General features: G+C 42.0%; 1 protein-coding gene and 1 long non-coding RNA gene across 3 annotated transcripts in view; both read left to right on the top strand.

The window, feature by feature from the left end:
- Positions 1–19793, top strand: part of LOC115203092 (unconventional myosin-Ie) — a 59140-nt gene that overhangs the window by 3108 nt on the left and 36239 nt on the right. For both annotated transcript variants that reach the window (XM_029767454.1, XM_029767455.1), the window contains exon 2: positions 18723–18866. In XM_029767454.1, the coding sequence (XP_029623314.1) occupies positions 18723–18866 (144 nt within the window). The remainder of the gene's footprint in view (positions 1–18722; positions 18867–19793) is intronic.
- Positions 4514–5608, top strand: LOC115203094 (uncharacterized). The gene is made up of 2 exons (XR_003880114.1): positions 4514–4686; positions 4790–5608. It is a non-coding gene; the product is annotated as an uncharacterized LOC115203094 (long non-coding RNA).

Genomic DNA, 19793 nt, shown 5'->3' on the forward strand with positions numbered 1-19793 from the left:
TCGAGTCTTCTTGGGTATGACGCTACAAGCTTGGCACACCTGTTTTTGGGGAGTTCCTCACATTCTTTTCTGCAGATCCTCTCAAGCTCTGTCAGGTTGGATGGGGAGTGTCGCTGCACAGCCTTTATCAGGTCTCTCCAGAGATGTTCAAGTCCGAGCTCTGGCTGGGCCACTCGAGGACATTGAGACCTTTAGCCACTCCTGTGTTGTTTTGGCTGTGTGCTTAGGGTTGTTGTCCTGTTGGAAGGTGAACCTCCGCCCCAGTCTGAGGTCCTTAGCGCTCTGGAGCAGGTTTTCATCAAGGATCTCTCTGTACTTTGATCCATTCATCTTTCCCTCGATCCTGACTAGTTTCCCAGGCCCTGTCGCTGAGAAACATCCCCACAGCATGATGCTGCCACCACCATGCTTCACCATTGGGATGGTGCCAGGTTTCCTCCAGACGTGACGCTTGGCATTAAGGCCAAAGAGTTCAATCTTGGTTTCATCAGACAAGAGAATCTTATTTCTCATGGTCTGAGAGTCTTTAGGTGCCTTTTGGCAAACTCCAGGTGGCCTTCATGTGCTTTTTACTGAGGAGTGGTTTCCGTCTGGCCACTCTACCATAAAGGCCTGGTTGGTGGAGTGCTGCAGAGATGGTTGTCCTTCTGGAAGGTTCTCCCATCTCCACAGAGGAACTCTGGAGCTCTGTCAAATTGACCATCGAGTTCTTGGTCACCTCCCTGACCAAGGCCCTTCTCCCCCGATTGCTCAGTTTGGCCGGGCGGTCAGCTCTAGGAAGAGACTTGGTGGTTCCAAACATCTTCCATTTAAGAATGATATAGGCCACTGTGTTCTTGGGGACATCCAATGCTGCAGACATTTTTTGGTACCCTTCCCCAGATCTTTGCCTCAACACAATCCTATTTCGGAGCTCTAAGGACAATTCCTTCGACCTCATGGCTTGGTTTTTGCTCAGACATGCACTGTCAACTGTGGGACCTTTATATAGACAGGAGTGTGCCTTTTTATAAATCATGTCCAATCAATTGAATTTACCACAGGTGGACTCCAATCAAGTTGTAGAAACATCTCAAGGAAGATCAATGGAAACAGGATGCACCTGAGGTCAACTTCGAGTCTCATAGCAAATGGTCTGAATACTTATGTAAATGAGGTATTTCTGTTTTTTAATAAATTTGCCAAAATGTCTAAATCTGTTTTCGCTTTGTCTTTATGGGGTGTTGTGTGTAGATTGATGAGAAAAAAATGGAATCCATTTTAGTATAAAGGCTGTAATGTAACAAAGTGGAAAAAGTCAAGGGGTCTGAATACTTTCCGAATGCACTGTATTAGAACAATGTTACAATTACAGGAGTTCCAAAATAACTATTTTACGTGATCTTCCATTGGGGTAAATCCATATGAATTCAATCACTTTTTGACAGTATCCCTTTTGATTTAAACAAAACTTTCCATACATGTTTGCCCATGGAAGAAGTGGTCAGAAAGTTACTTTTTGTACCTGAATGACAAAACATTCGGGTGATAGAGGTGCTCAGATTTGACCCATTTTCCATACCCCACCATACCATGTGACATCCATGTCTTCATCACTGGAAAAGATAAACGGTTTAGTTTGATATAATTTAAAACGTACGAACGGGGTTGTCAAACTATTTGATAATTTCTTAGACCCTACATCATCTGATATTTTTTGTGTTGTGCCCGATCATGGAAATCATGGAAATATCAATCTTATCCCTTAAGACAATTGCAATTTAACTGGTACACCGTTGAAATTTGAATTGAAATGTTTACTTCTAATTACTACCACAAAGAGGACCGCCGATCCATGCACCATCCAATGTCAACTTAAATGGTAATCTCTATTCTATGATTTCAAATTTCAATAGGTTTCCTATGGAGGATTGATAGTACAATTTAAAACAGATGTTACCATTTTAAGTCAACGTAGTCTGATTTGTGGACCTCCGACCATCTTTGTGATACCATTTGAAAGTCATTTTTTTTTTCATTGTTTTCCCATTTTAGTATGTTTATTAGCCAAAACATGACACCCACCCTGTATTCAAGAGCATGTTGTGTGTCTCAACCGATGGCGGGCACAACCCATAAAAAATGAAATTATTAAACAGTTTGACAACCCTGTTTGCAAGCTTTTAAATGATATACATTTCAACTGTATAATTTCCAGTGATGAAGACATGGATATCTAATAGTATGGTGGGGTATGCAAAAAATATCAACTTTGAGCACCTTTATCTTTTGAAGCACTCTTTCTCTTTCTGACCATTTCTATAATGGGAAAATATGTATGGAAGGTTAAGTTCAAATCAAAAGAGGTCCTGTCAAAATTGATTGAATTCAAATGGTTTACCCATTGTCCTCCTGTATGAGGTACCATAAAATGCATGCATTTACATTGCTTGATGACTGGACGACCCCCTCTCTGTAGGCTCATGATGGTTTTAAAAACATTATCTTCATCCTTCTGTAGTAGATTCCAACGAATAAACCCAAATATGAGGATAGATAGATTTAGCATGCTGTGCACACATCTAGATGAGCCAGCATTCGACAACTTTTAGCCTTGAGGCACAATCTGACTCACTAAAGAGGTAATATGCTGCGGTGAACCCAAGTCCCCTAGATCTGCTGAAGTTGGAGATATTCTTATTTACACTAGCGCTTGTGGGCGGTTCCCTGGCATGGGTGCTGAATTGCATGCTGAATGACCAGAAGGAAATGGACTGGTTTCCTTCTGGTGAGGTAGCTTTAATGACAGTAGAACATATGTGCTCTATATACAGATCCCTTCATCAGCGACAGGTTTATTGAGCATAATATTCAGTAAGCAGAGAATGGAAAGGTTGAATTCAAAACAATATGAAACTGTTGGACACAACTGAATGTATCCTTTCATTGAACCAGGTGGAATACATTTAATACATCTTGCATCTTAACATTTTGCAGCACTGGAACAATTGGACATGAAAGGAGCAATTGTTTTTCCAGGTTTGCTCCAAAAGTAGGTAGCTGTTTTGCGTACAACGTCATCTGGATGTGTCAGAAGCTGGCTCGTCATAAAGACTTTCTGTCAAATAATAAACCTTCCCCAGATATTCTCCTCTCTTTAGTCTGATGTCAGAGATAAAGAATGAATGTAATGCACCAATGTGAAACACACTGCAGTTACTCAGTGCAAAACTCTACCTTTTTTAAAGGCTTTTTGGGGCCACATTGAGGGAACTGTAATATTTGGCTTGTGTGGAGAGAAGCAGTCTGTCACTCTGACTGTCTGGAGCACCAGACGGTAGCATCACTCACAGGCCCCACTCTGCCAGATGCTGAATACTAGGTCAGTATGACAGCACATGGTTTTTATCAGCTTTTCCTGCAGGGAGGTGAATGCTCATTAACATCGCTCCATTTCAAAGCCTGTGCTCCATTTTCCCACCCTGCAATACTGAAAAGATTTTTGCAGGAATTCGAGCCCCTCTTCTGGGGAACTTGTTCAATTTGTTCACAGAGATCCAGTTAACCTACACTCTCCTCTTTATCAATCCCACGCATATTGGTCTTTGTTACAAAGCTCCATCTTCATGTTCGTGGCGTTCCGTAAGCCATCACACAGGTTCTAAGTTCCGACTCACTGACTTTCAGAACAGATGGCAGAATCAGACTGGATCAAGAATCAGATTTATTAATATATGTTAAACGCTTGTCTTAGCCTTACTATTCTGACAATGTTCTCACAGAAGCTCCTCTGAATGATATTTACTCATTGGTTGTAACCCCTTGTGGTTTGTTTGTGCAAAATGAAAAGTTAAAAGGAACGAATTAAAAACATAAAACTGACTAAAATGAGCATTTCTTTAATTGAGCTTTTTATTGAAAGTTTAACATTTTCATTAGTTTTATAAAGAGCTGCTGTTGACCTGTCTTCAAACAGATATGCTGTCTGATGTGATGCCACATCCTGCCATGTCTTTTAAAGTGCGTCACATTAGAGGATACCGCTTCATGGTGACCATTCATGATGCCATTAACACAGCAACTTCCTCTGTTTGGCACTTACTTAGTATTCCTCAGTAGTTGATCATGGTGGCAGTTTGTTCTCCAAACCAAAACCCCATTGTTCTTCACTGACAAGTAAATGTTACCTTTGTGCAAACTAATACCACCTGCTAACTGGCCATTGACACCTGTTTATAATGTCAATCTATTGGTTTTGGAGCAAGCAAAAATATAGAGTATTCTCCTTTTAGATCCAATTGTATACACATTTTCTGCCTCACCTTTTTGTAGTGAACGTTTCCATAAATCATTATTTTATTTTCTGCTTTCCTCAGTCGGTTCAGTGATGGCAGTGGGCCAGTAACTGGAAGGTTGCTGGATCGAATCCCCGAGCTGACAAGGTAAAAATCTGTCGTTCTGCCCCTGAGCAAGGCAATTAACCCACTGTTTCATGGGCGCCGAAGACGTGGATGTCGATTTAAGGCAGCCCCCCGCACTTCTCTGATTCACAGGGGTTGGGTTAAATGTGGAATACGCATTTTAGTTGAACACATTGTTGGAGAACTGACTAGGTATTTCCCTTTCCCTAATGCAGGCCTTTGATATTCTTTGAAATTTGAAACACATCCCTCAGCAACCTGGGCCAGCTGTGAATGTGGTGGTCAGGTGAGGAACAGCCAGCTGCATTTTCCCCTCTGTAAAGTGATCTGAGTCTGTGTGTCCCGGCCAGCTCACTGTCAGCTCCCCTCTTCTCTTTTGGCTCGCCCAGGTTTCCTGCTGCCCAGCTCTTGGTACAGCACACCATTTGTGAGCCTGGCTCTCGCACCACTACCCACAGGACTGGGAGCCCAGCAGGCTACCCTCACTGGGGCTGCAGCCCAATGGAGAGCACAGTCTGTTCTCACAAGGAATGTCTCCCATTACCCCAGTGAGGGATGGGGAGGATTGTGCCAGGCAGCTCTTTGGTCCCACGCAGAGGAGGCCACTTGATCAGACTTCTAGGCTGATGTGATATCTTCTCTCTCACAGACAATACCCACCTGTTCTAGTCTGGGCCACAAATAAACAGCTACTATGTTTTATAGGTGTCATGTGTAGTAAATGGAAACTCATGTTTTTCCTTGAAGTATGTAGGTTTGACATATATTTTAGGCAATTTCATGCTGTGAGACAAAGATTTCACAACATTTGTCACTAATTTTCATATTTTCCAAAAGTAGTTACCGCGATATCAGCCCCATTGAGCACAGCTGGAGTCTTCTGTCTGCCTCTGGATATTTTCTGTCTTGTCTGTGGATCTGAGCTGAATTGACAGGGTTCTGTTTGCTCACTAGCATACAGACAAACATGCCCTGAATTCCATGGGGGATGCCTGCGTTCCAGTAAAAGGATAGCTCATCTCCCAGGTCTATCCATCTCTTTCCTGGGTGCACATATTAACCATCAGTTGCATGTTAATGTCACTTTAGGGTTACAGGTGCATAACTAATAATTCTTATTAAAAAATGGGTGGTTCGAGCCCTGAATGCTGATTGGCTGACAGATGTGGTATATTAGGCCGTATACTACAGGTATTACAAAAAAATAATTTACTGCGTTGGTAACCAGTTTCTAATAGCAGTAAGGTACCTCGGAGGTATGTGGTATTTGGCCAACTAACCACGGCTAAGGTCTGTATCCAGGCACTCCGAGTTCCTTAGTGGGTAAGAACAGCCCTTAGCCATGGTATATTGGCCATATACCACACCCCCTCGGGCCTTATTGCTTAATAATAAACAAGTAGCACCATAGTGAGAGACAAGTAGATGCTCTAGATGTCCTAATTTGCATGATCTGTTTTCCCTTATTTTGTGGTTGGTTGCTTTACCTTTGTAATTTTCAACAGATATCCACTGTCTACAGTCTCCCACACTAAGGAGGTGGAACTCTGTTCAGCGAGCTTTGACCTAACAAAATAGTAAACTAAGTCCTATCAGAAACTTCTATTTGCATGTGTTTTCTCACCCGTTAGGACAGCTGTGGAAATGGAAAAATGTCACGCTCTGTCAGAGCTGAGTTCCCTTTATCTGTTCAGCTTGTTTCCTTCCCACTGTCGCATTATGTCAAAGGATCATAGGCCTCTGATTCAGTGTTTGGGCTCCAGCAGTGCCCCATGGAGACGTTATCAACCCCCTCAGTCTGTCACTGTGCCCTAGGTCACCATTGTTTTCACCCTGCATCACTTCTCAGATTAAGTCTAATGGCTCATTATGTCTTTCCTATAATCATAAATTGTATACTATTGTGCCACACAGTTTCCCACTGTATTGTGCCAGTAATACCCATCATCTCATTAGCTACAGTACCAGTCAAAAATGTGGACACGCCTACTCATTCCAGAGTTTTTCTTTATTTTTGCTATTTTCTACATTGTAGAATAATAGTGAAGACATCAAAACCTATGAAATAACACATGGAATCATGTAGTAACCAAAAAAGTGTTAAACAATTCAAAATATTTTATATTTGAGATTTTGGCCTTGATGACAGCTTTGCACACTCTTGGCATTCTCTCAACGAACTTCATGAGGTAATCACCTGGAATGCATTTAAATTAACAGGTGTGCCTTGTTAATTTGTGGAATTTCTTTCCTTCTTAATGCGTTTTGAGCCAATCAGTTGTGTTGTGACATGGTAGGGGGTAATATACAGAAGATAGCCATATTTGGTAAAATACCAAGTCCATATTATGGCAAGAACGACAGAGAAACGACAGTCCATCTTTGACTGACCTTCATGTCTTAAAGTAATCTGGGAAATTTCAAGAACTTTTAAAGTTTCTTCAAGTGCAGTTGCAAAAACCATCAAGTGCTTTGATGAAACTGGCTCTCATGAGGACCACCACAGTAAAGGAAGACCCAGAGTTACCTCTGCTGCAGAGTTCATTAGTGTTACCAGCCTCAGAAATTGTAGTCCAAATAAATGCTTCAGAGTTAACAGACACATCTCAACATCCACTGTTCAGAGGAGACATGGTTGAATTGCTATAAAGAAACCACTACTAAAGGACACTAATAATAATAATAATAATAATAATAATAATAAGAGACTTGCTTAGGCCAAGAAACACGAGCAATGGACATTAGACCGGTGGAAATCTGTCCTTTGGACTGATGAGTCCAAATGTGATAATTTTGGTTACAACCGCCGTGTCTTTGTGAGACACAGAGTAGGTGAACGGATTATCTCGGCATGTGTGGTTCCCACCGTGAAGCATGGAGGAGGAGTTGTGATGGTGTGGGGGTGCTTTGCTGGTGACACTGTCTGTGATTTATTTAGAATTAACCAGCGTGGCTACCACAGCATTCTGCAGCGATACGCCATCCCATCTGGTTTGCACTTAGTCCCACTATAATTTCTTTTTCAACAGGACAATGACCCAAAACACATCTCCAGGCTGTTTTAAGGGCTATTTGACCAAGGAGAGTGATGGAGTGCTGCATCAGATGACCTGGCCTCCACAATCACCTGATCTCAACCCAATTGAGATCGTTTGGGATGAGTTGGACCACAGAGTGAAGGAAAAGCAGCCAACAAGTGCTCAGCATATTTGGGAACTCCGTTGGAAAAGCAATCCTCATGAAGCTGGTTGAGAGAATGCCAAGAGTGTGCAAAGCTGTCATCAAGGCAAAGGGGGGCTACTTTGAAGAATCTAAAATATATTTTGATTTGTTTAACACTTTTTTTGGTTACTACATGATTCCATATGTGTTTTCATATTTTTGATGTCTTCACAATTATTTTACAACGTAGAAAATAGTACAAATAAAGAAACCCTTTTAATGAGTAGATGTGTCCAAACTTTTGACTGGTACTGTATGTGTGTGCATGTATTTATGTATGTATGTCTTAACTGTCCATATCACTGAACCAAACATCAACTGTAACCCTCAATGAAAATATCTAAAGGGTGTGATTTAATATCAGAGAATCAAGAGATCGTCAGCTGGAAATAATTGAAACTGTACTATATTGTTCCCTTCAAAGCTGGAGAGGACTACAGACAGCCTACTGGAACATCTATCATTTTTATTCTTTTCACATATTTACTGCACAAACCCTTTGAAAGAACATTTTATGAGAAATGTGTCTAAAGGATTGCAGCGAAATCTGGTATGTGATTTTGTCACAGTGAAGCTGATTGTGATTCATTAAGATTTGTCTTTGTGGAATGTAAATGTTTGTTATTGGATTCATTGTGTATATTCAGAACAGTAAGTCATGAAGCTGTATTTGGGATCACTATTCTGTGTGTCTGTGTCTGTAGCAGTGACTGAGTTTGAGCTCTTTTCCATTTCTTTTTTAGACCTGGTCAGCTGCTTGGGCTGTTCAGACACAAAGTAAGTCGATGACGAAACAAAGTATTCCAAAATTAAGTATTTTATATTAGCTCTCTCTGGGCATGTGGTGTGGAAACACAGTGATAGACAGCAGCCTCATACCCAGTTCCAGACAGACTGTAAATGGATGGGTGTGTAAAGTAAAGGTCTGTGCCGGTGTTCTGTTGGGTGAGCCAGGTTATTAGGCCATACTTGGGGAGAGTGGAATGCTTTCTGGGGCGAGGCCGTTGTTGATGACTTCCTGAGTGTTTAACGTCAGCTCAGATGGGAGTTGTGCTGCTCTTGGTCGTCAGCCAGCACCCACTTCCCGGAGCGGCTGGGAGTAAGATGCTCTAGCCAGCATCGTTAGTCTGCCTGTTTTCTATGCCATCAGGAGTACACACAGCCCTTCATCTCTCTGACGCTACCTTCCTGGGAGCCATGCTAGATGTTATCATTTAGGATAAATGATCACCCAATCTGCCTCTACTGTTCCCAGGACATCCCTGTTTTTTTTCATGCACCCAGTTGAATTTGAGTTTGACTATGGTGAATAATCCCTTTTTAATTTTTTAGATGGCAGAAAGAGGTTGAGTTCTTGCTAGTATTTAATAAAGCTCCCACATGTCTGGCTTTGATTAACTTCTCAGTTATGCTTCCCTTTTGTGGGCTGCTAATATCTCTTAAAAGCTGTTGTGTATCTGTATGAATCTGTCAAACTTTGTTTAAGCAGGGCAGTTTTATGGCAGGCTGTAATTTATGCACTCTAGTAGTGGACTTACTGTACATTTGGCACCTAGTGTGGCTTGCTCTCTGTATACGTACACAGCAGCAGCAGCAGCAGGGCCCAAAAAACAAATATTGACTTGTATAGAAGTCACTTTGTCTTAGTTCACCTCTGTCGGACAGCTTATCACACAGCTGAAGTTATTGACACAGGCGGTTTATGTGTCTTTGTGTCCTCTTACTGAAATGAATGCGTTCTCTGCTGTTGCCTTGTTGGACTGATCACTACGTCAGGTAGAGGTCGACCGAATTAATCGGCATGGCCGATTGTCAAGTTTTCATAACAATCGGTAATCGCCATTTTTGGACGCTGATTATGGCCGATTACATTGCAATCCACGAGGAGCCTGCGTGGCAGGCTGACCACCTGTTTCGCGAGTGCAGCAAGGAGCCAAGGTAAGTTGCTAGCTAGCATTAAACTTATCTTATAAAAAAACAATCAATCTTCACTAGTTAACTACACATGGTTGATGATATTACTAGTTTATCTAGCTTGTCCTGCGTTGCATATAATCAATGCGGTGCCTGTTAATTTATCATCGAATCACAGCCTACTTCGCCAAACGGGTGATGATTTAACAAAAGCATATTTGCGAAAAAAGCACAATCGTTGCACGAATGTACCTAACCATAAACATCAATTCCTTTCTTAAAATCAATACACAGAAGTATATTGTTTAATACCTGCATATTTAGTTAATATTGCCTGCTAACAGGAATTTCTTTTAACTAGGGAAATTGTGTCACTTCTCTTACGTTCAGTGCAAGCAGAGTCAGGGTATATGCAACAGTTTGGGTTCTCTGGCTCGTTGCGATTTAATTTTCCAGAATTCTACATAGTTATGACATAACATTGAATGTTGTGAAATATAACAGCAATATTTAGACTTAGGGATGCAACCTGTTCTATAAATACGTAACGGTTCCGTATTTCACTGAAAGAATAAACGTTTTGTTTTCGAAAATGATAGTTTCGGATTTGACCATATTAATGACCTAAGGCTCTTATTTCTGTGTGTTTATTATATTATAATTAAGTCTATGATTTAATATTTGATAGAGCAGTCTGACTGAGCAGTGGTAGGCAGCAGCAGGCTCGTAAGCATTCATTCAAACTTTACTGTGTTTGCCAGCAGCTCTTAGCAATGCTTGAAGCACAGCGCTGTTTATGACTTCAAGCCTATCAACTCCTGAGATTAGGCTGGCAATACTAAAGTGTCTATTAGAACATAAAATAGTCAAAGGTATATGAAATGCAAATGGTATAGAGAGAGATAGTCGACGCGTCATAATTCCTATAACAACTACAACCTAAAACTTCTTAACTGGGAATATTGAACCACCAGCTTTCATATGTTCTGAGCAAGGATCTTACACGTTAGCTTTTTTACATGGCACATATTGCACTTTTACTTTCTTCTCCAACACTATGTTTTTGCATTATTTAAACCAAATTGAGCATGTTTCATTATTTATTTGAGACTAAATAGATTTTATTTATGTATTTATATTAAGTTAAAATAAGTTCATTCAGTATTGTTGTAATTGTCATTATTACTATCTATCTAAATCGGCCGATTTTAATCGGTATCGGCTTTTTTGGGTCCTCCAATAATCGGTATCGGCGTTGAAAAATCATAATCGGTCAGCCTCTATTGTCAGGCATCTATTTGCCTCCTGAAAGGACTGGTTCATAAGCGGAGGAATGAACTTGGTGGAGCCAAAGGAGGAAAATGAACCATACATCCAATATATATTAACTGGGCCCTTATTCTATTTATACCATGAACAAGCACAAGGCATGCTTTTCTACACACCCAGCCAGCCACACCCCTTATGACGAGGTTCTCTTTCACATTTCTTTCTGACGTGTCACACCACCGCCTGTATCCCTCCTGTTCTGTCTCTGTCAAAGATATCTCTCTCACTCTCCGTTGCGGTGATAAAAATCCAGGCGCTGAAAGCACTCAAAGTGTCTTAGAGAATATACATCTGCCTATCTTTGCTCCAGCCACACCATTTAACAGTGTTTGACCTTCACAGACCTATCCCACAGTAACTTGCGGCATCTGGGCTCATTTCAGCCGTATTATGCCACAGCAGTACTGGGCCCAGGACCCAGACAGTTTTGGTACACATAGTAAAAACAACTACTGCTGCATTGATGTGTTTTCCAGTGAGTGGCCCTCCCTCTTCCCCTTCTCCCATTCAGGAGTTCTCCTGTCTAGGCCTGGGAGGTCCTTTGTCATATCTGTTTCAATGGGCCAATTAGTCCAGACCATAACCCATCACTGCTTCTGGGCTGAAGCCTCACTAATTCAGAGGAGGGTTTTTCTGTTTATAAGTCAATTGACTCTCCTCCTGGCAACAGTCTTATCACAAGAGGAGATACCTCCTGCATCAGGAAGAAGTTTGGTGACTCAGACCCTGAGGGTGGAGTCTTTACCATGTCATGAAAGACTTCTAAAGGTCTATCTTCAAGATACCCAGTGGATATTTAAGGGTGTATTGTATTTATGAGAAGTGGTTGGCTCCTGACTAGCAGGTGATTTCACAGCTGAGAAGCAGTATTTGGTATAATCCTTCAGTCATAGGGGTTTTCTTTGAGAAAACATAATTTTAGAGTGGTAATTTATGCTCTAAAAACACGTTGCTAACTGGCAGTGTTGTAGCTTGATGTTTTATTCCAATACTGACTCCTAGAGAGTGCTACCCATATCCCTTATGAATGAGAATGAATGTCAGAACACCGAGATGTGTCCCACAGTAAAGGGATATTGAATGACCATATAGCAGGGGTCCCCAATTACATTCAGCCGCGGGCCGATTTATCCTTGAGTGGATGGTCGGGGGGGCCGGAACACCGCAAGAATTCCAAACAGATAGTATTTGACAAAAACAGAAAGATTTCAAACCTTGATTACATTGGGATAAAATCATATATGCCTCTCTATTTATGCGTAGGAAAACTTAAAATGACTTCCAGCTGATTTCCTGGTAATTAAAAAAAAAAAAGTACAGTCTTATGTCCAACAACAAATGTTTTTTTGGGGGGGGACAAATAAAATCACTCAGGGGCCGAATTTGGCCCACGGGGTGCGTATTGGGGAACTCTGTAGTATGGTATTACTTGTTGGGAATGGGAGGGTATCCCTGCAGGTGTCACACCTCACACAATGGCATTTTCTTATCAGCCATGTTTACAGGAGCTAATTGAGGTCTACCTGATTTTAGAGAGTGAATGTTGTTGCCACAGCAATGTTAAGCAGTGCCTTGGGACCCACTTAGGAGATCTAGTTCAGGGAAATCTGTGTGGCAAGCATCTACCCGGTAATGTATGGAAAGCTGAAAAAGAAGGACGGAAGGTTCTCTTTGACAGAGAGCAAACCGCCATACAAAAACTGAGACCAAGAAGATATTGTCTTTGCAAAAATATATAATTTCTATTTTAGGTGCTGAACATTTGCAAAAATTCTCTTCCTATAGGAGGGCTCCTAGCTGGAAGCTGTGTGACTGAAACCTGAGACTGGTCTGGACAAATAGCAGCCACTGTGTGGCACAGAAAATCATTGGTATGAATGAGAGCCTACAGCGTTCAAGCTGCAAGAAAAATAGTGTGGCTGTTCTTAAAAGAGTAGGCCTACCCACGGCGACATCTAGCTTTTTTTTTGTCTTTCTAAGTTCCACCATATACCATAGCATGTGATATTACATTTAATTATTATTTTTGTGTGGCTAGAAGTGGATCTTATCATAAACATTGTCATGTATTTAAGGGGGACTTATAAACCGTAGATGTATTCTCATGAAATATGACATTTCACATGAGTTTCCATGGATTCAGTACATAGGAGGAATCTCTCTTTTGAAACCTCTCCTCCTGTCTCAGCTTACATCTCTCCTTATCTCTCTGTTCTCCCTGGGGAGGACACAGGCACCCAGCTACCTAGTCCAACCTAGCCCTGTCCAACCTAGCCCTGTCCAACCTAGCCCTGTCCAACCTAGCCCTGTCCAACCTAGCCCTGCCCTACCTAGCCCTGCCCTACCCTACCTAGCCCTGCCCTACCCTACCTAGCCCTGCCCTGCCCTACCTAGCCCTGCCCTACCTAGCCCTGCCCTACCTAGTCCTGCCCTACCTAGCCCTGCCCTACCTAGCCCTGCCTGCCCTACCTAGCCCTGCCTGCCCTACCTAGCCCTGCCCTACCTAGCCCTGCCCTACCCTACCTAGCCCTGCCCTACCTACCCTGCCCTACCTAGCCCTGCCCTGCAGGCTACAGCTCTCTCCAGTTCACACTACCTTCAGCTACTATCTAGAGTTGATTTAGTACAATTGTGTAACAAACTCTTTGAAAATAGGGCCTCTTTTCACTTGTCTTATGTAAAAGCTTATTCAATGTGTACGTCAGCCCTGGCCCAGATAAACAGGATAAGAACTTAGACAGATAAGGAGTAGTGGTGGTTTTCTCTGCATTATTGATGTTGGTATATCTTTTCTAAGCAGGTGAGTTCAGGGTAAGCTGCACAGCAGAATGAGAGAAGCACTGCAGCCTGGATTCTCATGTCTACCACCTACACCTAATAGATATAGACCGAACTGCATGTTTACAGGTGTTAATGTCTCTCAGACAAACACTGAATTGACTAATCGGTGTAAGTCATATTTTCATGCCCATGAGCTTTGGTAGCGGGGACTGTTTCCACTGGCATTGGGCTCTGGGTATTTTTATTAATGGGGAGTTACAGGTGCCAGGCTAAGAGACTCAGACAGGGTCAGAAAAGTTTTTACTTATTGATGTGAGACAACTATTAGTCCAAGTCTGGGTAGTGTTCTTAGGCTTGGCATGGATGTCTCCTCTACTGGCATGGTGCTGAGCAGTGGTGAAGCAGGCTCCCCGTTGGCTGTACCCTGGGTCTTGCTGCCATGATGACCATGGTCCAATCTGGGTCCAGATCCAGCTGAGGAAGAGGCTGCTGTCTAGGGTGCACTGTGACCCTAATGAATATCCCATCCCATGGAGAAGCTGTGCATGGCAACAGTCCCACACTGCTGCTTATTGTTACTTCTCTTTTCTCATCTTGAAATACCCAGGATGATGATTCACTGTTCAGACTACTGTCTCTAATATTAGAGACACCACAGTATTCTCAATCATCATCCAGGGTTTTTCAACCTCTCTCTTTGATTGCTTTGTTTTCTCCTCTTGACTTGTGGAAGGTTTACTCTCTGTCAGCACTCTGTTCCTGGCACTGCTCTGAAATGAGTGGTTTTTAAAAGTGCAGATTCAGCAGTTAATCCAGAGAAGTGATAGAGTCCAGGTGGAAGCACTGCTTAGTGTTGGGCTTGATTTAGTTCTATTTAGTTTATGTCTGTTAAAGGGGCAATCCACAGTTGAAATAATAACAATGCGCCCCTGTTTCGGTAAAAACTTGAGAGATGGCTGAAGAAACCACTCTGAAATATAATGTTGACATCCATGATATCAACATTATAGTTTTAACCATGTTTTGAGGCTATACAGTGTTTGTTTACATTTACTTTGTTTACAAACATTGAAGTAAAACGAGCTGATATCTTGGGTTCTGAAGGGGTACGACAGTTGAACTAAGCTCATGAGGCATTTATAAGTTATAGTCTTCAAGAATCAATTAGTACGCACCAAAGATGGATGTTACAACTACAAAGGTCATAGCTGATGTATGGCTGTGTGACCTGGCTGTGACCCGGGGTCATGGGGACAGGAAGTACTAACTGATATCATGCCTTCCAGTGCTAGATATAGTGTGGTTGGTGTGGAGGATCGCAGAGTATTTTCTTCAAGGTTTGGGGTGGTGGGAGGGGTTGGAATTTTTTTATCAACAAAATGCATGATGGCATTTCATACTGTAAGACTTAGTATATGTGCATCTGTCCAAAGCTTCTCAAATCTGTTTAAATTAAATCAAAAATCATTTCTAAAATCCTAATCCTTCTTTGGGAAGGGAAACCTGACTGCTTTCAGAAATCAGGTCAACTGAACTGCTACATGGTAGCACATGTATGCACTTATCCAACACTGAGTAAAACCTTTTGCATGAACAAAATACATTTGTAGCCTGATCCTGGCCACATCCCAAGCAATATCCACCAAGATTGTTACTGGAAAGAGATCCAGTTCTGTAGTAGAGTGCAGCACCCAGAAAGTGGTCTTCTTAACCCATGGTGGGCTCTGTCAAATCCAAGGTTAGAAAAGAAGGACAGAGTAAAAGTGGGGAATGGGGGGGAAGTGCCGCCTGTTGTACTGAATCAAACCCAGCCATTTCCCGAACTCAGCTCTGCTCAGCACTCTCCATATATGGTAATGGTATTTGCATGAAAAAAAGCCTGACATTATGAATCTGGGGCTGATGCAGAAATTCCTCAACTGCTGTCGGGTTAACCTTAAGGAAAAGGTCTGGTCCCAAACCTGGGAGACTTTAAGGAGTTGATTGTTATTTCAGAGAGAGAATGAGATCAAGTAATGAATCGGGTTAATCCTAGATCTCTTTGGACAGAGGTCCCAATCATACTTCCTGGGATCAAGGTTGTTTTGACATCTGTGAAACACATAATATGTGACTGGAACTGTACAGAAGCAAAGATCATTAGTTATGACTGATGCTCTGTAGTATGCTGTTACTAAGGGCGGTCTTTGTGTAGAAGGTGGTTGTTAAGATGTGCTCAAAGTGAAGTCATATTATTGGTAGCTCCCAGTCCCATCTGTCCCCCAAAGGGACAGTATGCTCTCCGACCTCCAGCACTGACTGACTCACCTCAACTTTTCCACTAACCTGGGGAATCACTTACCAGAGAGAACAGCATCCTGCTCTAGGCTAGATCTCAGTCAAAACACATAGGTAGGTTTCAACCAGAGCCATACATTAGCAGTTTATGGCACAGCATCCAACAAGCAGTCAATGATTGGCTTTATAACCACTGTCATCAATAAGCTATTATACATTCTTATCAATATTTATTAACAATTTTATTGGTGTTTTAGCAAATTATTGTAAACATCTCAAAGTACTCAATGTTCTCCTCTATCCCCCATGGAAAATACTCTGAACTTTTGGCTCCTGTGTTTCTGGCTTACATCCTCTCCCTCTTCAAATAGAACATTATCATTCCCAACAAAGCAGCAACAGGATAAATATAGCACTCTAAATAGCCTAGTGTGGTACTTCATTTTCATCTGTGGACGTCGGGTTGTGTCCTACAGCATACATGGTGTAGGATTTGCCTGGGGTTGTGCTATAGATCTGGACTGTTTTATGCATATTCGTGGTGGGCTCAACTGCGACATCTGTAGTAGATTCCAAGCATAATGCAGTTAATGTCATTGCTACTGCGTTAGAGCATAACAATGAGATGAAGCTGATGTGTTGGATTTCAGATGAAATATAACAGAGAAGCTCAGTATAATATGACATTATTACATGTTATTGATCAACTAGTCCTTTCTTTCTGAATATATATGATCGCTGCCTGGAAGACTGGACTGTTTATCTTGTGTAAAGGGCTCTGTGATCCTCTGACTTGGCTCATGCTTTATCGTTGATTGTGATGTAGTCAAACATGGAAATGCAGTATAACAAATCAGCTGTCTGTGACCTAGGTGAAGAAATCTTTCTAAGCCAAACCTTCATATCATAATCGCTACACACAGCCTACATCGTTGTCACCATATTAGCTAACGTCATAGTCAACATAGCTACTAGAACTAACATGTTAATAAACCTGCTACAATCATGCTGTACAGTCAGCAAGCAGTTTAGCAGTTACACCGGTGGGCCTTGTGGTAATAAATTCATAAAACCAAAAGTTTACCTTGACTTGGAAGCAGGGCCTAAAATTAACACCTGCCACGTCCCAATGCGGGTAGATTTAGGCATTGGCGGGTAAGATGTCTATTTCACCTATTAAAAAATGATTTAATCTATTTTAGAATAAGGCTGTAACATAATGTGGGGTAGGGGTCTGAATACTTTCCAAATGCACTGTATATCTTCAAATTCCTGAGACACCAATTTCCCAGTGTCCCATCAATATTCTCTTCATTCACACATCTCCATCGAGGTGTTTATGAGCTCCCAGTGTATGGAATCACATGTAATGCACCCTGTTTAGCGCACCAATGAGAAGAGAAAGCAGCCTTTTCTTCTTCTGTTTTAAAAAAAAGTAGTAAAACATGATAATGGGAACCGTCTGGAAAATGAATGGAGCAGTAATTTATGTCTTGGCTCCTGAGGAAAATGCACATAGAAATAGTCTGAGAAGCTATTAACATTACTCACTATGTTCCATGCTAAGAGTGAGTCTGTAAAGAGAGGTTGTGGTATTTATTTTGTTGGTGTAAGAAAATTGAGCCACCCCTGAGAACGTTGAGGGTTCATTTGAGCAGTCTCTCTGCTTGACTTTGTACAAGTCAATTACTGAAAGTTACCATGGCTTTCCATTGGTGTATTAAATCTACTGTGCGTTACTTTATTTTACTGTAATTTCACCATGGTTTTGCTCTGTGTTGCTTTGGTAGAGAAAGTACATGTTAGTGCAACTGTACTTTTTGTCTTCAACCACAAATTGCCATTTAACAAGTGATTGTCACATTGTACCATTCAGTCTGTTGTAGCCTATGGAATCTGAAATATGGAAGTATTACTGCCATCTAATCTATGCACCAGCCCTTTCCAATCTGAACCACTTCAAAAGTTGAAACATAGCATTCCAGAACCAGGAAGAAAAAACAGGCGTAGAAATACAAATCGTTCAGCCGTATGTAAAGCTGCCCTTCAGTTCAAAGGTAAACTAAAACAGAATAGGAGCGATTTTAAAATGCTCTTTCTCAGTGGAATCAGCAGGCAAACAATGCGTTAAATGGCATTGAGATGTGTCCAGTGTTGACTAATGTTCTGGTCTGTGGCTTTGATTGGTTCTCCATCCAGGAGAATAAGACTCACTCCTCACAGCACATTGTAATCCTTTCCTCAGTAGCCAGATGACATTGACTCACAGCACATGATGAATACCCTAAGCTTTCTGGAGACCCGCTCTCAGCAACAAAAAAACAACTGGAACGGAGGAAGAGAGGGGGAGGGAGGTAAAGGGAAAGGTCTGACAGCAGTCAGAACACAACATCAAAGAGCCAAAAACACACTGAAAGCACTTTTGGGAATCTTGACCTTGCACCTATTAGAAGTGTAATTTTTTTTATTTATAATAATCTAAACTCTGCATGGGTGAAAATGAGTTACTCAGGGGAAAGCCCAAGTTCATTTCAGTTGTTGGACAGTTTTCTGCTAAAAGTTTTGGCTGCCTACTCCAGTACTCTCACCAAATGTGATGATTTCAGTCCTAGGTAAAGGTAAGCTTCTGCTAATTAAGTTTCTATGAGATTATAGGGCCATGATTTTTGTCCTGGTCAGGTCACGCGGTCAGGAAAACTCCTAGCCTAGATATTATTCTGTCCTTTATAGTTTGATGTGGCTGCAAGCAGTCTGAAGGCATCAGTCTGAAGGCACTAACAGATGTGTATTGTGTTCCAGGGGAGCCGGGGCCACTACCGGTACCACTGGCAGAGCCACAATGTCAAGCAGAGTGGAGTGGACGACATGGTGCTCCTCTCCAAGATCAACGAGGACGCCATTGTGGACAACCTCAAGAAGAGATACATGGACGACTACATCTTTGTATCCTTCACATTCACACACCGGTGAAGAATGGCTAAGCCCTGCCATAGACACACTCCCACTGTTCCCAGAATAGCTGAGTGACCATTCACAGTGCTGTAATAACTCAGATTAATGATCTAGTGTTTGAGGCTCCAGACACTGGGCTACTCCCACCATGTATCGCCAGTGGCGAGGGGGAGACGGGCCTCTTTGCGCCCCTATCTGGACCCCTGACTTCAGCTTCCTTCTCCTCCAGGCTGGAATGGATCTTAATCAGGTTTACTCTGTTTTAATCTCACCATGCAGCAATGTGGAAAGAGGTTGGGGGGGAAGGGTTGCTGAGAAATGCACAGTGAATGTGAGCAGTGCAGCTACTTTCCTACAACAGTAATGGTTTTGTGTGGCTGTGCTGAGAGCATTCAGGGCCAGATCTGTAAATGCCCCAGGCCCGTAGGCCTATACAATCCCTAAGAAGAGTATTCAGCTTCACTCTTACAGACCTCAAGAATATATTGAGGTTTAAAGTTTTGTTCTTGTGCCCATATAATGTATCCAAGTAGTGTTGAAATGTTTGGGTCTCTGAATGACCCTTTTTATGGAAGATGTTGAAAGTTCTCGAAGGAGCTCATTAATTAAAACCTCATCTGTGTCCTGGCAGTCTTTAGGATTATAGAGTTGAGCGGATGTTAGCCGTTTTAGATTGAAAACTCTGAGTCAATCCTCTGATTGTGGTCAGAAAATAACATCAACACAGAGTGTTTCAGCCAGTGACGTACTGGGGCTGGGGTCACTGCAGGGCGCCCTCAATACTAGCTTTATGTGCCGGGAGCTGCTTTGGGCTACAGGGCCAAAACCTCACATCACTACACTGCTGGGCTGTTCACTCTGATGTGTGAACACTGTCTTTACAGGGCTTGGGTCCAATCACCACACACTCCAGTGCTA

Source organism: Salmo trutta, chromosome 12 (assembly GCF_901001165.1).
Source record: "Salmo trutta chromosome 12, fSalTru1.1, whole genome shotgun sequence".
NCBI classification, from domain to species: Eukaryota; Metazoa; Chordata; class Actinopteri; order Salmoniformes; family Salmonidae; genus Salmo; species Salmo trutta.